Here is a 16,059-nt window from a genome sequence, read left to right on the forward strand (position 1 = left end):
GGCTGGAGGGGAGGGGACGGCTGGGCCCGCGGCCCAGCCCCTGCAAGGGGGCATCTCCCGCCTGCTTAACTGACCAGCCGGACGCAGCATCACCCCCACCGAGCACCACGCCTCTGTCTCACCGGCTCGGGGTGCTGCAGCATTTAAATACGGGCCTGGCTCGGGGCGTGGCTGTGAAACTGAGGTTGTGAGTCCTCAGCTGCAGCCTTAACCTCCCTACACTTAACAACTGTCCCGAAATACTGCATTTTTGCTCTGAAGCCTCCCAGACATGCTGCCTTGGCGGACATCGACGTGCTGCAGAGGTACCTTGGCACAGAGTTCCCACACAGCATCGCTCCATGCTGTTTAGCTCCCAGAAAGTGAGAACAAACCAAAAATGTTGACTTTACCTAAAAGGGTCTTCATGGGTTAAAAATGCCATTACTCACTGTTGCAGTCAGCTTAATAACCAACTTAATTCCTGGCTTCAGCTTCATATTCAACTTCGTTAAACTGGCATTTAACAAGCCCTAATGAACAATACTTACTTAACTGAGCAATGACACCCTGCAGCTCTTTCTAACCCGTCTACCCAGGGTCTTTCACTCTTATGCTCACATCTAGCACCAGAGCCTCCTATGAATTTGTTTTCACCATCTCTGTTAACTTAGGTCTCAAAAAGCCAGGTATTACTGAAGTTCTACAAGCTCTGGCAAGAGTCTTATTCCCTCTTTCACCTTGTTTCAACTACTGAGGAGACATTCCAGGAACATGGAGTTACACAGGTCCAAGTCATATGTACACCAACAGGCCCACAACCTCCACATGAACAAACACCCAATGTACGTGTTTGTTAAAACATCTGATCACTGTAGTATCCAACATAAAACCACCCTAGAATTGATATGACAGCACTTGGTTTGAGCCCAGTCCACTGAATTTCAATTTCTTCACAAACCTAACATAGATGCATTTCTTTCATAATTAGATCTGGAATGATTACAAGCTTCGGTGGAATCCAGCAGACTATGGAGGTGCAGAATTCATCCGAGTGCCATCTGGCCAGATCTGGAAGCCAGATATTGTTTTATATAACAAGTAAGACTCTCACATACTTATCTTCTTAATTTGGGAAGAAGGGGGGTGATGTTACTAATTGTAAAAAAAAAAGAATCATCAGCAGCTTCACTGAATTAACTGAAAAAGCCTGCTCTTCAGCCCACCTGTGTCCCACATCTTCCTGTTGCTCTACTCGCCACTATGCCACCTCCATCATCACTGGGCAGGAGTCAGCTCCCAGCCTGGAGTTGCAAGCAGGCAGGCCGAAGGGAACTTCACTTTTCCCCTGCACAAGCCCCCACTTTTACTATTATTTTTATCACTGTCTACAAGGGAGGTGGCAAGAAATTTCCTCAGACTGGAGAGTTCTCCGAGTCAGACCTTTAACTGGAAAAAACCTGCGAATTCTAGCTTTTTAGCAGTTAAACTTGTAATTTGACACCTTTACAATAATATAAAAGCCACAGGTAAATTTACTTTGATGTCTAAACTAAAACTTTAGATGTCTTAACTAAATGGATCCCTCTGCTATGTATGGAAGCAGTTCTCAGCAAAGTGAACTTCACTACACAGATCCAAAACTTAGGTCTATGAAACAACAATGATGACACTCCTTTTCTAACTACGGCCTTAAAACTTTGAATTACCTTTTTAGTTTTACTTTTTCATATAAATAACTGAAATTATCACACGGGCCTTCTATGACCTGTGTGATCAGGATAGCGATGTGGGACTTAAAAAAAACCCTCATCAAATACACTCCTTATACAAAAATGCACCCCCAACCCTAATCCCTCTTTCCATAGTTACTACCTGCACTGCCCACAGAAGAGGTGGAAGTACCAGTACTGCAGGTATCCACTTAGCAGCCCTGGGGTTCTGATGTGCTTGATCTAGAACAGAATAGAATAAAATAATTGAGCTGGAAGGGACTGACAATGATCAGCTTGTTGGACTGCCATTTGCAATCTCATATTTGCTGCTTTGAATATTGATTGCACTGAATCATATTATTCTAAGGGCAAATATTTCCTTTCAAATCCATAGAGAATTTATACAGCTGTTTATTTCAGTTTAACTCTGCAAATTTGACAGCTGCTAATTCAGTCCTCCACATGCAGTTCAGCTCCATGTGAACATGCAATTGCTGACTCTCCCAAAACAGATTAAAGTGTTAATGCATATGATCTGAATCTATGAAGCTACCTGGAGTAGTTGCATTCTAATTTTTGCTATTTTTATTTGCTTTACAGTGCAGTGGGCGATTTCCAGGTTGATGACAAGACAAAGGCCCTATTAAAATACACGGGTGATGTGACCTGGATACCTCCGGCGATCTTTAAAAGCTCATGTAAAATAGATGTAACCTACTTCCCATTTGACTATCAGAACTGCACCATGAAGTTTGGTTCCTGGTCTTATGATAAAGCCAAAATTGATTTAGTTTTAATTGGCTCTACAATGAACCTGAAAGACTACTGGGAGAGCGGAGAATGGGCTATTATTAAAGCTCCTGGGTATAAACATGACATCAAATACAACTGCTGTGATGAGATATATCCAGACATCACATACTCTCTTTACATTAGACGTTTACCTTTATTTTACACTATCAATATGATTATTCCATGTCTGCTGATTTCTTTTCTGACTGTATTAGTTTTCTATTTGCCTTCAGACTGTGGTGAGAAGGTGACACTCTGCATATCAGTCCTTCTGTCTTTAACAGTGTTCCTTCTTGTTATCACAGAAACAATACCGTCTACTTCCCTGGTAATTCCCCTTATTGGGGAATACCTCCTTTTCACCATGATATTTGTGACTCTATCGATTGTCATTACGGTATTTGTACTTAACGTGCACTACAGAACACCCAAGACACACACAATGCCTGTGTGGGTGAGAACCATTTTCTTGAACTTACTTCCCAGGATCATGTTTATGACAAGGCCTGCCAGTGATGAAGAGAATCATCAGAAGCCAAAACCACTTTTCACTTCTGAGGTTTCAAACTTAAATTGCTTCAACAGTTCTGAAACCAAATGCTGCAAAGATGGCTTTGTATGTCAAGATATAGCATGCAGCTGTTGTCAGTATCAACGAATGAAGTTCTCGGATTTCAGTGGCAATCTCACAAGAAGTTCAAGCTCTGAGTCTGTAGACCCTCTGTTTTCATTTTCAGTTCTGTCACCAGAAATGAGAGATGCTATTGAAAGTGTTAAATACATTGCAGAAAATATGAAAATGCAGAATGAAGCAAAAGAGGTAAGAGCATATTTTACTTTTACTCAAACTGCAGACACCATTTGTTATTAGTGTGTTTTGCCAGAAAAATATATCAAAAAAAAAAAAAAAAGACAACACAAGACCTTTATTTTATGCAAGTAAATTACCCACGCTGTATTACAAGTATGTGCAATTTTGAATGTAGATAAATTTAGGGCGCATCTCTGGTACACAACATTTTCTTTATTGACAATGCATGTACTAAGCGCAGCATGCTAAGGTAAGCACTGCTAGGGAAACATACTTGAGTATCTGTCCTACAAGACACAGAGCAAGGATTTTCCAAGTTCTAATCTTAATAATGTAATTTGCTGATTCTAGCACTTTTAGAAAGTTACATTCTCCCTCCCACAGCTTACCATCGATAACAATGTAAGAATTAATGTCCTTCACAGTGACAATGTTGCCTGTTCTGCAGCTGCTGCAGAGTAAAGTGCTGTAGCTAAATGAGACAACTGCTGCAAGTCGGGGACCATCATCTTTTATAAAACTGCATCTTGATGCAATAAAAAAGAAAATTAAACTTTTCTTTTTATCACATTCCTCAAACATAGTAAGAATAGTAACCAGACCACCACAATCATCATTGAATTTAATTCCTCTGCAGCACGGCACTTAAAGTTAGAATGAAATTATTTTATTTGTGCTGAAATCAGAACTTTATTTATAATTAGTTGGCATAGAAAATGTGGGGTTGGCTTGAGGTTTTTTTGTGAGTCTTAACAAAGAAGTTCTAAGCTAAAAAGCACAAAATTTCAAAACCAACATATGCATTATTCATTTATTAGCCTCCCCGAAGAAAGAAAAAAATTTGGATTGTAATCTCAAGAGTAACTAAAACGATCACCTTATGTAGTTGCTATTAATACATAACATACAAAATACTTCAGTGTCACTCTTGTTATAATGCCCACTGTAAAAAAAAAAAAAAAAAAAATCACTTGGTTCCCTCTCTACATGGAAGATAAGGTGATGAGTTTTACATCATGCATGAGAACAATCAAATTTCAGTACTACATAAGAAATGTACTAAATAATTATATACCAATTAACCTTTGTCTTTTTACATACTGCCTAAAGACCAGTAGGAGCACTCTGTTTCAGTGAAGTTTTCTGGACAAACCTGATCACCTAAGAATGTAAAGCTTTTCACTTTTATTTTTGGCACACAGAAGAGGAGTTCTACCTTGAAAAGTCCAGTGTCTTGGTCAACAACTTTTTGTATTTGAAGAAGTAGCTTTTGGTTTCACCACAAATAGCATATGCAAACAAAGCTTCTTCAAGATGAGTGCATTTGTCAGTGAAAACAGAGGTACGCAAGTTGTGCATATATGAAAGACCTCTACATATAGGAAAAAAAACTGTGTTTCCCATATGAAATGGTACTCATTGCTAATGTGAGTTGTTAATCTAATAAACATGCCTACTTGCTCTTCAATTTATTTTTCAGATTCAGGATGACTGGAAATACGTTGCCATGGTAATCGATCGTATTTTTCTATGGGTTTTCATCCTGGTATGTATTCTAGGAACAGCCGGATTGTTTTTACAACCTCTGATGGCTGGAGATGAAATGTAAAGATTAAACAGTATGTTGTAAAAAATCAAAGAAAACTTTTGCCTACCAACTCTGCACCCCCACCCCAGCACCTGATGTCTCTTCTTCTATGTGTAGTAGAATAAGGATCTCTCTTGGCCTCAAAACATGAAAAAAAAAAATATATTTTGAACGTTTAAGACAGCTAATCTCAAAGTAATGAGAGCTATGCTTGACAGCTACTTTTTGCAATACCAGGAAAAGATGTAGGTAGTACATTAAACTTTATAGGAATGGTTTAAGAAGCGTTGATAAAGAGACTGAAAGTTACATGATTATTCGGAAAGTCAAGACAGGTTGAATACCTGGGGCTACTAGATTCGTTTCCATGAATTTGGTGCCAAGTCTGTTCAGACCAGGACAGGATCTTCTGGGAATAATTTCATGTAGAGTTCAATGAATGCCCTCAAGAGGACAATATGTTTTAGGAAGCATACATATCAAATTGCTAGAAAGCAGACATTGCCAGCTGGCGTATAAACTGACTCAAACAGCGGGAGGAAAGGACCATGGCAGGTTTATTACAAAAGGAAAACAAATAGGTAAATAATAGGTAATGGTAATAAAGCAGCCATACTGTAAACTCTGTGCATCCCCATATTTCAGTGGATGAAAAGACTGTCAGAAAAAACAAGCTATTCAAACCTAATTAACGTTTAAAACTGTGTACAAGTAAAACAAGTAAAACTAAGATGCAGTCTGCGGGTTATGCAAAGGATCAAAGTACTTTGATAGGATAGTTTGGATACAGAAGCATCCTGCTATAGTGAAGTGTTTTATGACAAGGGAAGGCAGGTAGATACAAAGTAGTCCTGTAAAGTATGCTAAAATTGCTTCTTAGGCATGCCTTTTTTTAATCAGTAACTGCAGATAATTTAAGAGCATGAATAAAGAATGCAACAAAATACTGTAATGAAAAAATATTTTGTAAAAATATTAATTGTTCTCTGTACCAAACTGGAAACTTTTTGGAAATACAGTGTATCATGTGATGTAACATTTATGAAAATAAAGAGAATCAAGCTGTTGAAAATTGTGCTTTTTTTTTTTTTTCATTTATTTTGACCAAGTGACAAAAAAACCTATATAAGGTAGCATTAGCTACAGTTCAACACATTGAGAAACAAGTTACATAAGTAAAGGTCCATGCTTCTGAGTCTATTAAAATAATTTCATTTCAGACACACCTAATAAGCTGAAGACCCCAAGGATTCTCATGTGAGCTATCTTACCTGTATTTATCATGATCAGATTGTAGAAGTGACTAAAAGAAATGCATGCATTTGCAAAAATTTTGAGTTATAGTATAAAGACTGGGACTCCACTGGCCAATATACTGCCAACCACCTTATATGAGGTGGGGAGTTAAAAAAATATAGCTAATCTATAGGTTTTTTTACTTCGCTTTCTGTTCAGGTAATAGTAAACTTCAGTAATTCAAACCCAAGGAGGACTATAAAATGAAATTTTGCATTTGAAGAGGAAATAATATATCTAAAGTATTTCTGCAAATTCCACACGCAGGAAGTCGCTGATGCATTGTTTAATCTTAGTAATACTGAGAAAGTTAAGATTATTATATTAATGGATGAAATGAAGTAATCTTTGCAAACTCACCTTTAAAATTAATTATGCTGGGAATAGAGGAAATATGGATAGCCAATGCCAAATGTAATTGTATAATGTAAGAGAATGACTCCCTTTACAATCAGAATTATTTATAAAATGGCATTAAAAAAAAAACAAAAAACCTGCCACACCAAAAAAAACCAAAAGGCTTGGCTGGCATTATTTCCCTGCCTGTGAGCCTTATGAAAGCTACACAAAACCAAGAATGTCCTACAGGTGAAAACAATTTGAAACAAATATTCAATAAGTTATGACATAAGCAATCAGTATTATAATCAGTACAGTGCCAAACAGTGCTATTCTAAAGGAGATACAGAGCAGGAGGAAAATATGTATCTGTGTTCCAAATTCATAACCACTAAAAAAAACCCTACTTTATCAAAGATACAACAATTTACATTAAACTTCTCACCTAAACATGCTGCTATTAATGTAGTAAGCAAATAAAAACTTCCCAAGCTTTGCTCCAGCTTGGCAATACTGTATTAGCCCTATAGGATGCAGCTGTATCATGAAGTACACTAACAAAACTTTGGCACAGGAAAACCCCCATCTGTTTTAGAGTCTCTTCCAGAAATAAAGCTTTTAAGAAAGGTGGCACTGGAATGAATGCAAAGAATTTAAAATCAGTATTTGAAGATTATTTTAATGGGATTTGAAGAATATATTTTAATGGAATAGTTAAAAAGCTGCAAGTTAGTTTGCAACACTGTCAGAAAAAAAAAGAAGGTATGGAAAGCTCTAAGTCCTCGCTGCTTAGGGTTACATATGGTTCTGTAAGGGAGAGAACCTACTCAAAGTAGCTTTCTAAGTTCGGTTTAACAAATGTGTGAAAACTTAATCATCTGTATTTGGTTCACAGCATAATAATTTTCAACCCATTTCCTTTGGAAAGGCATTCCCCAAATTCCTTCTACCTGCACTTAAAAACTTAGGGCTGAGAAACACACAAAAGCAGGAAATTATTAACATATTTGCAACTAACATACTGTATCAAATTCTTCATACTGTATCAAATTCTTCATCAAGAATAAAGCTAGCCAAATGTTCCTGTCCATTAGAATACTTGTGCAATTTGGGAACTCATTTAATTGTCTTTGCCTTCATTTCCACAGCTGATACAGAGATATCAATATACATGTATCCTGTAGGCATCTTAAGGCTTACTGTATTAAATGTTAGCATGATAGAATTAACATGGTTTAAAATTTAGCAGCAAATTCCACTGAAAATTAATAAAGCCAAAACATAGCCAAATCGCTATTTCTACTTACATGTTGAATATACAGGAAGTTTAACTGGTATTTTTATCATTATTTTAAGTTTACTCTCCATACTTTTACAACACATTCAAGAGAGCTGATAAAAATTCTCTTTTGCATACTATAGGAAATTGAAATAAGCAACTCTACTGTGTAAGTATCTGCAAATATTTAGTACTCAACATAATTTATATAGTAATTTAATAATTGGACTACAATGATTGTCATTAAAAATTTTAAATCCTTCCATTTCACAGTAGGTGTCAGTGTATGCTTTTCTGACTTATCATACATGCAAGTGCTTGAGAAGGTCCTTTTAATTCTGACTTGATTTAGAAGTAACTTAGTAGACAGGCAATAAGCAAATTGGCTTCTATATGTCCTAGGAATACCATGCTTTAATATAAATGTAATTGTCTGGTTTAGGATTTTTTTTTTTTTTTACTCTATCAGAAACATGCCTACAAAGAAAGTGCGTGGAAATAGGGCTACTGCAAAACTCCTTAGAGCCATGTTAGCAGGAGACAGATCCAAAAACACTCTATGCATTTGTACTGCCTATATGCATAGGTACTATTATACTTGCCCATTTATGAATAACAGGAATAAATAACACAAGTGATCCAATTATTGAAACCAGAATAAAAGCCCATAAGAACATTCGATCAAGCACCTGAGCAATAAATTTCCAGTCTTCAACAACCTAAAAAGCAAGAGCATAAAAGTTGGTCAGTATGTGCAAGAACAGGTAAAAATACAGTATCAAATCCTGCAATTCTTCATCACTTTACAGTACACTTTCTCCCAATCAGGTCCATTTGGTAACCCCCTTTAATAACTTTTTATAATTACACTATGGAACAAACTTCCCTCTATGAAGACTGGTAAGCTATATAGACCAATGCCAGATTTTAATGCAGAAACTGACTCTGATAAGCAGTAAAAATCCTCAACTACAGAGACATGAAATCGATATGCAGTTTTCTAACATGCTGCAGTATTTAGGATTTATGCCACAGCCTCATCATAAAATGGGATTCCTATGCAGAAGCTAGAACTAAAAGTTGTAAAAAAAAACAAAAAACAAGCCAAACAAAAAAACCCACCAAACCCAAAACAAACCACCAAGAAAAAAAAAAAAAAAAACAAAAAAAAAACCAACCCAAACAACCCATCTAAACCCAAAAAAAGAAAAAAAAATTAACAGTAGACAGCAGCTGTTGTGTTGCCTACAAGATCTGAAAACTGTGAAGTTACTGTTGCACAGAATTATACACTAGGGAGAATACTCACAGTACTTTCAAGAATTTTTTCCTTTTTGACAGGACTCTTGATATCTATACAACAGTTTTGCCAGTATAGCAGATATAGGTGTGCAAGCAAATTAAAACTCTGCCATACAATTGTCTTTGATTTGAAATGGATCTATCCACATTTCCCAAGCGTACTGCTTCCTAAGAGATAAGGCTAAAACAGCACTAGCTCTGTAGCTTTTACTAACAACTTTTGCAATTAAAGTTTGCGTTCTCTGGAGCCCAAATAATAAAATACAAGTGAATCCTCAGTCAGCTGTATATTGACTTCTGAGGTTTAGAGTCACAACAACATTACACCTGAAAAAAAAAAATAATTATCACCTCTCTTGTCACTCACAGTCAAATAGAGTAAGCTCAGTAAGAGAAAGAAAACCAAGGCTTAATCTACAGGAATGATGTATTTAATAGCGAACTATTCTATTTGTGTTGTTTATAAAATGCAGGGGTATTAGATGCTGTTTTAACAGTACAGTAGCTACATTTACTCAAAATTCAGGCTGGATCCCTTGTGGTAACATCAGAATTGAGTCCTGAGAAGGTACATTGGAGGAGTTAGCTTACTGCTAGACTAGCATGAGAGAACACACTCTCAGCAACCAGCAACTTTTGAAGACAGTCATTTCTGTATAAATTGAAAGAATCTTGGGCCTTGCCATCAGAAACAGCAGTATCATGAGACCACACAACAAACTTCTCTATTTCTACACTGCGTGAAAATAGCATTTAAGTCTCTGATGTACCAATGGTGTTAGCTTAAAAAGCACTGAAAGAAAAATAGATTCATAATGCTCTTACCCGAATGGTGTAAACGTCCATTAAGGATAGTTCAGAGTGCAAATGTACAGACTGAAAAAAAGCCTCTGACATCTCTTGATATAACTTAGAGACAATAAGGCTAGAAGAGAACACTCCAGAATTCATCTAGTCCATGTTTGATCTCAGCACAAAATGACCAACATATGGCTGTAGCTTCTATTTAAACTAATATAAGTTAGGGCGTTAAAAATGGTTTTTATTTGGAATTGAAAGATGCAAAGCAAGGCTTAGCAGTATTTATTCTGAAAATGTAAGGCAAAACCATTTTTCAGATAGCCTTCAGGTACAACATTAAAATGAAAAATACCTACTTCTTTCATCATGAAAATAACATCCAGCAGCACTGTAGGCAACAGTTACGGCACATGCTACCGTAACAGACAAGTATCTCTGAAAGTGTGTAATTAACAGTATGAACTTAGTTCTAGAAGAAAGCAAAAGACTTTAAAGAACCTAAGGACTATACTCTATCAGCCCAGTGTACTTCTTTCCAGTGGAAATAATTACACAGCTTCCAGTGAAGTACAAAAACTGAAAATCACATAGCACATATTTAATATGCAACTGCATAGCAAACCATTACTTGATTTTCTAATTTCCAGTTTTACAAAAATCAGCGTAATATGACTAACACACCCACCTCACGAACTTCATTCTCCTTCATAACATGTCTCGTAATATATCGGATAGAATCTAGAGCTGCTTCCAAGGTGTTCCTAGATGATTCTGATCCGTTCATATTTCCTGTTTCCTCCTTCTGAGCAAAGTATCTATCTACATGACTTCTCATGCAAAGCAGCTTGGGAAGTTTGTGAAGAAATATCTTGCGAACCCAAGGTGCCATAGCATTGTGTGTAGACGAAGAGCGATGATGAATATTGATAGCAAAGACAGTTATCACAATGGACAATGTCACAAATATCATAGTAAACACCAAGTACTCTCCTATAAGTGGGATAACTTTAGAAGATGATGGAATAATCTCTTCAATAACAAGAAGAAAAACAGTCAGAGATACTAGTACTGAAGTGCAAAGTGAGATTTTTTCACCTTCGTTTGAAGGAAGATAGAAGACAAGGACAGTTAGAAATGAAAGCCCGATACAAGGAATAATGAGAAACAATGTGTAAAAAAGTGGCAAACGTCTAATTATAAATGAATATGTAACAAAAGGATACCAGCAGCATCCATCGGTCCTATTTCCTTTGCTCCCTGTTGCAGTCACTATTTCCCATTCTCCATTATCAAAAAAGTCTCTTTTGTCAACATCATAATCTTCAAGAATTATATCAACCTGTGAGCCATCGTAAGTCCAGGAACCAAATTTCATAGAGCAATTTTGGAGGTCAAAGGGGAAGAAGGTTACATCAATAGTACAAGAACTTTTGTAGTTTGCTGGTGGAGTCCAAGCAATGGTGCCATCATATTTTACCACAGTTTTTGTAGATGTTCCCTCAAAACGTCCATCTGCACTGAAAAAAAGAGATACATGCATGCAATTACATTGGGAGTGTGTGGGGTATGGGTGTGTGTTTTTAAATAAGAAAATATATTTTGTTATTGTCATTGCAGCTGTTTACCCCTTCTCTCCCTTCATATCCAAAGTTTTGTATGGTGTTCACAGTCAACTTTTTTTTTTTTTTTCTTTTTTACATCTGAATCTCACACAGGTAAACAGCTTTGGAAGAGTGAAGATGAAAAGATCTGTGCGACTTTCTGTGGTCCCAATGACTTATGAAAGAGTTGTAAAAATCCTGACCTTTAACAGCATGACCAAACTCTGGTGTTGCTATTGGTAATCCAGCATACTTTTCAATTTGGCTAAATCATAATTACTGAAGAAAAAAGTTATGAAACAGGTAAAATAATACTTGTGTGCCACCTCCAAACTTGAATTTACAATCACTGCAACAGCCTTTTTTTCCTGACTCAAAAATTCAGGATATGTAGAAGCATTGCATATGCACCTGAGTTGAGAGGAAAGGTCAATTCAAGTCATGGCTTCCGAGATCTGCTAAATCTCAAAAAAAAACCCCAAACTCAAACCAAAAGCCCACTATACAGTTGAGTGCACTTCATTTTAAATCCATGCTGAGTATGACTTAAACCGGCATGAACTAGTTGCTTCCCTCCCATCACTCTACACTACTAGTTTGTACCCAGCACTGTGCAAGACATTGTTTTCGAATTAAAAAAAAACAAAAAAAAGTTTACATGCATAGGAGGAAATAAACTTTTTTTGAAGAGACTAGACATTTCATTCACAAGCAAAGCAAAACATTTAAGCATTTAACATGGCAACAAAATCCATTTGCATTCAGAGGCAAATTCATCCACACATTCTTAGCTCTACTAAATCTCCGTGCTTATCCAATGAGCCTCCTAGAAGCAGCTTGGACAATGAAGTTAGAAAGTAAGTGTATTTTATATGAATAGATTAAAATCTTACTTGTCATACAACACGATATCTGGAATCCAAATAGAATCTGATGGGACACGAATGGATGTTATTCCAGCATAGTCTTCAGGATTCCACCTTAATTTTACATCTATCCATTCCTGTGGATATTCGAGATATAAAAATCATTATTATTGTGAAGTTGATTTAAGCAGGGCAGGACTGGATGAAAACAGATAAAAAGGCAATTAAAAAAAATAAATCAAACTGGCTTCTAAAATTTGCATGCAACAGTGAATTTGCTGAACAGACATCTATTTACCTCATCCAATATGTTTTCTGTAGTAAGAGCCACATGACAGCATTTCTGTATAGAACTTAAGATATTAAAATCCTTTTTCAGAGCATGTATACATAAGTAAGAGTTATTATAATGTATAGACAATTAAATTTGAAAAAAGCTTGCTCTGAATTAACATCAATGACTTTGGAAGCTGATCAGAAGCAATTTAAACATTTTCATCACAAAAAAAATAAATCACGCTGCAACTCTTGCAAGATAGTAGTTTCTATTTCTACCAGCAACAGTAAAAATAAAACTATTAAAAGCATAGTAGTACTTTGGTAATTTTGTACATGAACTAAAAGCTCAAGAGGAAAAATCCAAATTTCTAAAAATTCACCATCACATAGAATTTTAAAAGCATATTCAGGTCAGTTCTTATTTTATGTGAACTGGTTCAACTGCAACAAGTTCTGCAGAAACTATTAAGAGGGCACAAAGTGTTATCATTGACATATTGCCATCTCATACTTGCTGAGTACTGTCAAAGTATTCCTGAAAAGAGAAATTTTGCCTGAAATTACAGTTACTGGAAAAGAAGGCAATGGGAAGCAACAGGAAAAAAAAACAAAGGAATTAACCCAAACAAAAATAATTTAGTAAGCTATTAAGCATAATCAGGGTCTGCAAACATTCTTCTAAGTTAAATCAAGAATGATTTGTGAGCAGTGTTTCCCAAGTTAATAGTGGCCATTAAGTTTAGCATCAGACTCTGATTACTATAAAGCTTGAGGCTTTTTCCTACCCATAAACAAATATTCTTAAGAGGAAAACGTAGCTCTTTATAGCAAGCATATACAACTTTGAAACTGAAATTCTTCAGTGATGTTTATCTGATAATCTCAAATACCCCACAAGAGAATGATCTGAAAGCTATTATACAGAAGACTACACAAACTCATACTTTTCTTAATACAGTTTTTGAAAGAAGACTTACATACTGAAGCATTAATTTTTATGGGTGGATACACGTACCTTGGTATATTAAATGGCCATGCAACGCCATATCAGAGTTCTTTTAATTAGGTAAGGGGGTTTAATTTACATTTTTTTTGTTTGGGTGGTTTTGGTTTTTTAATAGTTTTATAACAATTAAATCTATAAATCAGTTCCAGGGACATTTTTTGAAGATACTATACAAAATAAAAATTCATTCAACAAAGTTTTTTTTGAATATACAACTAGAAAAGTTTCTTCCAACTTTTGACTTGCAGTTACGAAGCTTCAGAATTTTTCATTGATATTTTACACATACCTGTTTCAACCAGACATTTGTTGTCATCAACTGATTTTTCTCATCCTATAAAAATAAAGCATATTTTATGAAAAAAATCTTCACAGTACATTCATAGTAACTAGCTCCTTTAGTTCACAGAGGTCTGTAAATTAAAATACAAAACACACTTCTAAAAGCATTCCAGTCACTGATAACTATGTTATACAAGAAATTTTTAGACATAGAATTATGATCTTTGATTATTTAACGGTTAAAAGTGATATTTTCCCCTTCCTGTGTCTCTTTCCTCCCTTCCATTTTTTTACTTGACTGTATTTTATGGAGCCTTACTGTTTTTCTATGGAAACATAAAGGAACAATCAACGTGTGGATGAAAGACTCCTCTTATAGCTATAAACAGTGAATTCAATCTGAAGAGAATATTCTGAAGTGACTAAGTATCAGTGGGAAAAAAAAAATCTGGTTGATCTCTTTTACATCACAGGTAATACCAAGAGATAATCTTCATTACTGTGGAAGTGACATATTTGAAAGCTTAGAGGTTTTTTTACTGCTTAAGGCAGGGGGAAAGAGCAGTATTTGCAAGTGTTCCTGAATTCTACCGACACTAGATTGATAAAGTTTAATAATATGTGGGTTTCCCATTGAATAAATAAATTAAAACACAATTCCCTAGGCTTAAGAATTTCACTAACTTTTTTTTTTTCTGAAAACACCACTAAACATAAAAGCCATTTGACTTCTCAACCTGTTTGCAATCACTTCTTCATGCCCCTATCTACAATGCATTTTTTAGCATGCTGATAATAATTTCAAAGGTTTAATCTATTGTGTTTAAGCTAAAATATGCACAATTATTTAATATGACATTATGTTCCAGAATTTTAAGGATTAGGGGAAAAAAATAAACAAACATTTACTATACATACCACATCTACTAGCTGAGAGATTGCAAGGCCAAACTTTATTTTTATTGTGTCATTCAAGCGTTCCACTGGACGAACCCATCTTTGATAGTCTTCAAATAAATGTTTAAACAAACGAGCTTCACTTTTAGCAATAAAAGAAGGTTCAGATATACCTATATAAAAAAAGTAATTTATTAACATTGATTTAAATGAACAGTGCACATCTGCATTCCTGTGTCTAAAGAGCTTCAGCTATATTTATGCAGAATTTCAATTTCAATTTCTCATCTTATCCCCTTTTCTCTGGAAGCATGGCCAAAGTCTTGGAAGAAGAATTTAATAAAATTACCTGGATTTATTTGCATCTCCCTACCACTATCACAATTTAAAAATCTATGACTCAGGAACATTAAGATAATTTTCTTAATAATAAAGGCAAAATGCACTTACATCATTTACCTGGTGCCGTGTAATTATGGAGCTCCTCTGAAACAGAAAGCTTATCTATGAAGGACTGAAGTTCTATCATTCTAGAATAAGGCAGTACTTTTCAAAAAGCTACATCCACACCGTACGGGTCTCTAGTATATCACATAACCTGCGCTCCAGTTTGAAACATCAGTCTCTTCATGTTCTACACATTATTTCTTCTAACATTTGGTCACATCTATGATGTATAAACTTTGCAGCACTTGTAGAGCACTTTTTCCCCACACTGTTTTTTATCTTAAACACACGTGTCAATCTACTTACCAGTCTACCCTCTACCTGTTCTAATGTTGTATTGACTGGACAGCACCTCTCTAGTTAAGTAACAGTATACATTTGGTTACTTCTTTTCCATAGTTCTCAAGGAGTCATTTCAATGCCTGGAGACTGACTGATGACCTGGATCAAACAAAAGTCTTTGTATAGCTTACAAACAAGTGGAAACTAAATGTCTTTTGTCTCTGAGAGAATGGAATACATGACAGATATTTGGGAAAAGAAGTGCTGTAGATGCAGAAACTACAGGCAGACAGCAGCCTGGACTTAAGAGAGATATCTAAGTTGTCCTGAAGTACCTTATCAAGCAACCACTGTTCTTTATCTTTTGGAATCCACAAAAAAATGAGTTTTTTACCAATGTGGTCTCAATGAATTGTATCAGTAGAAACACTGCTACCCAGAAAAAGGCAAAGTTTAAGGTTTTAATATTATAAGAAAACATGCAAAAAATTATATAC

At 35.6% G+C, this 16,059-nt stretch overlaps 2 protein-coding genes across 2 annotated transcripts in view; one reads left to right on the plus strand and one right to left on the minus strand.

Moving 5' to 3' along the window:
• CHRNA3 (cholinergic receptor nicotinic alpha 3 subunit) overlaps window positions 1-4,906 on the plus strand; it is an 8,816-nt gene extending 3,910 nt beyond the window's left edge. Inside the window, exons 4-6 of the mRNA XM_035899518.1 lie at window positions 971-1,080; window positions 2,295-3,306; window positions 4,778-4,906. Coding sequence (XP_035755411.1) covers window positions 971-1,080; window positions 2,295-3,306; window positions 4,778-4,906 — 1,251 coding nt within the window. The remainder of the gene's footprint in view (window positions 1-970; window positions 1,081-2,294; window positions 3,307-4,777) is intronic.
• Window positions 4,907-8,356: 3,450 nt separating this feature from the next.
• CHRNA5 (cholinergic receptor nicotinic alpha 5 subunit) lies at window positions 8,357-14,998 on the minus strand. Its single transcript, XM_009643810.2, has 5 exons — window positions 14,855-14,998; window positions 13,944-13,988; window positions 12,397-12,506; window positions 10,588-11,419; window positions 8,357-8,518 (listed from the first exon to the last, which is right to left on the minus strand). The coding sequence occupies exons 2-5, from the start codon at window positions 13,968-13,970 to the stop codon at window positions 8,357-8,359; spliced, it is 1,131 nt and encodes a 376-aa protein (XP_009642105.1). The 5' UTR covers window positions 13,971-13,988; window positions 14,855-14,998.
• Window positions 14,999-16,059: the final 1,061 nt, after the last annotated feature.

This window comes from Egretta garzetta, unplaced genomic scaffold, assembly GCF_000687185.1.
Source record: "Egretta garzetta isolate BGI_Z169 unplaced genomic scaffold, ASM68718v1 scaffold287, whole genome shotgun sequence".
In the NCBI taxonomy this organism is placed as follows: Eukaryota; Metazoa; Chordata; class Aves; order Pelecaniformes; family Ardeidae; genus Egretta; species Egretta garzetta.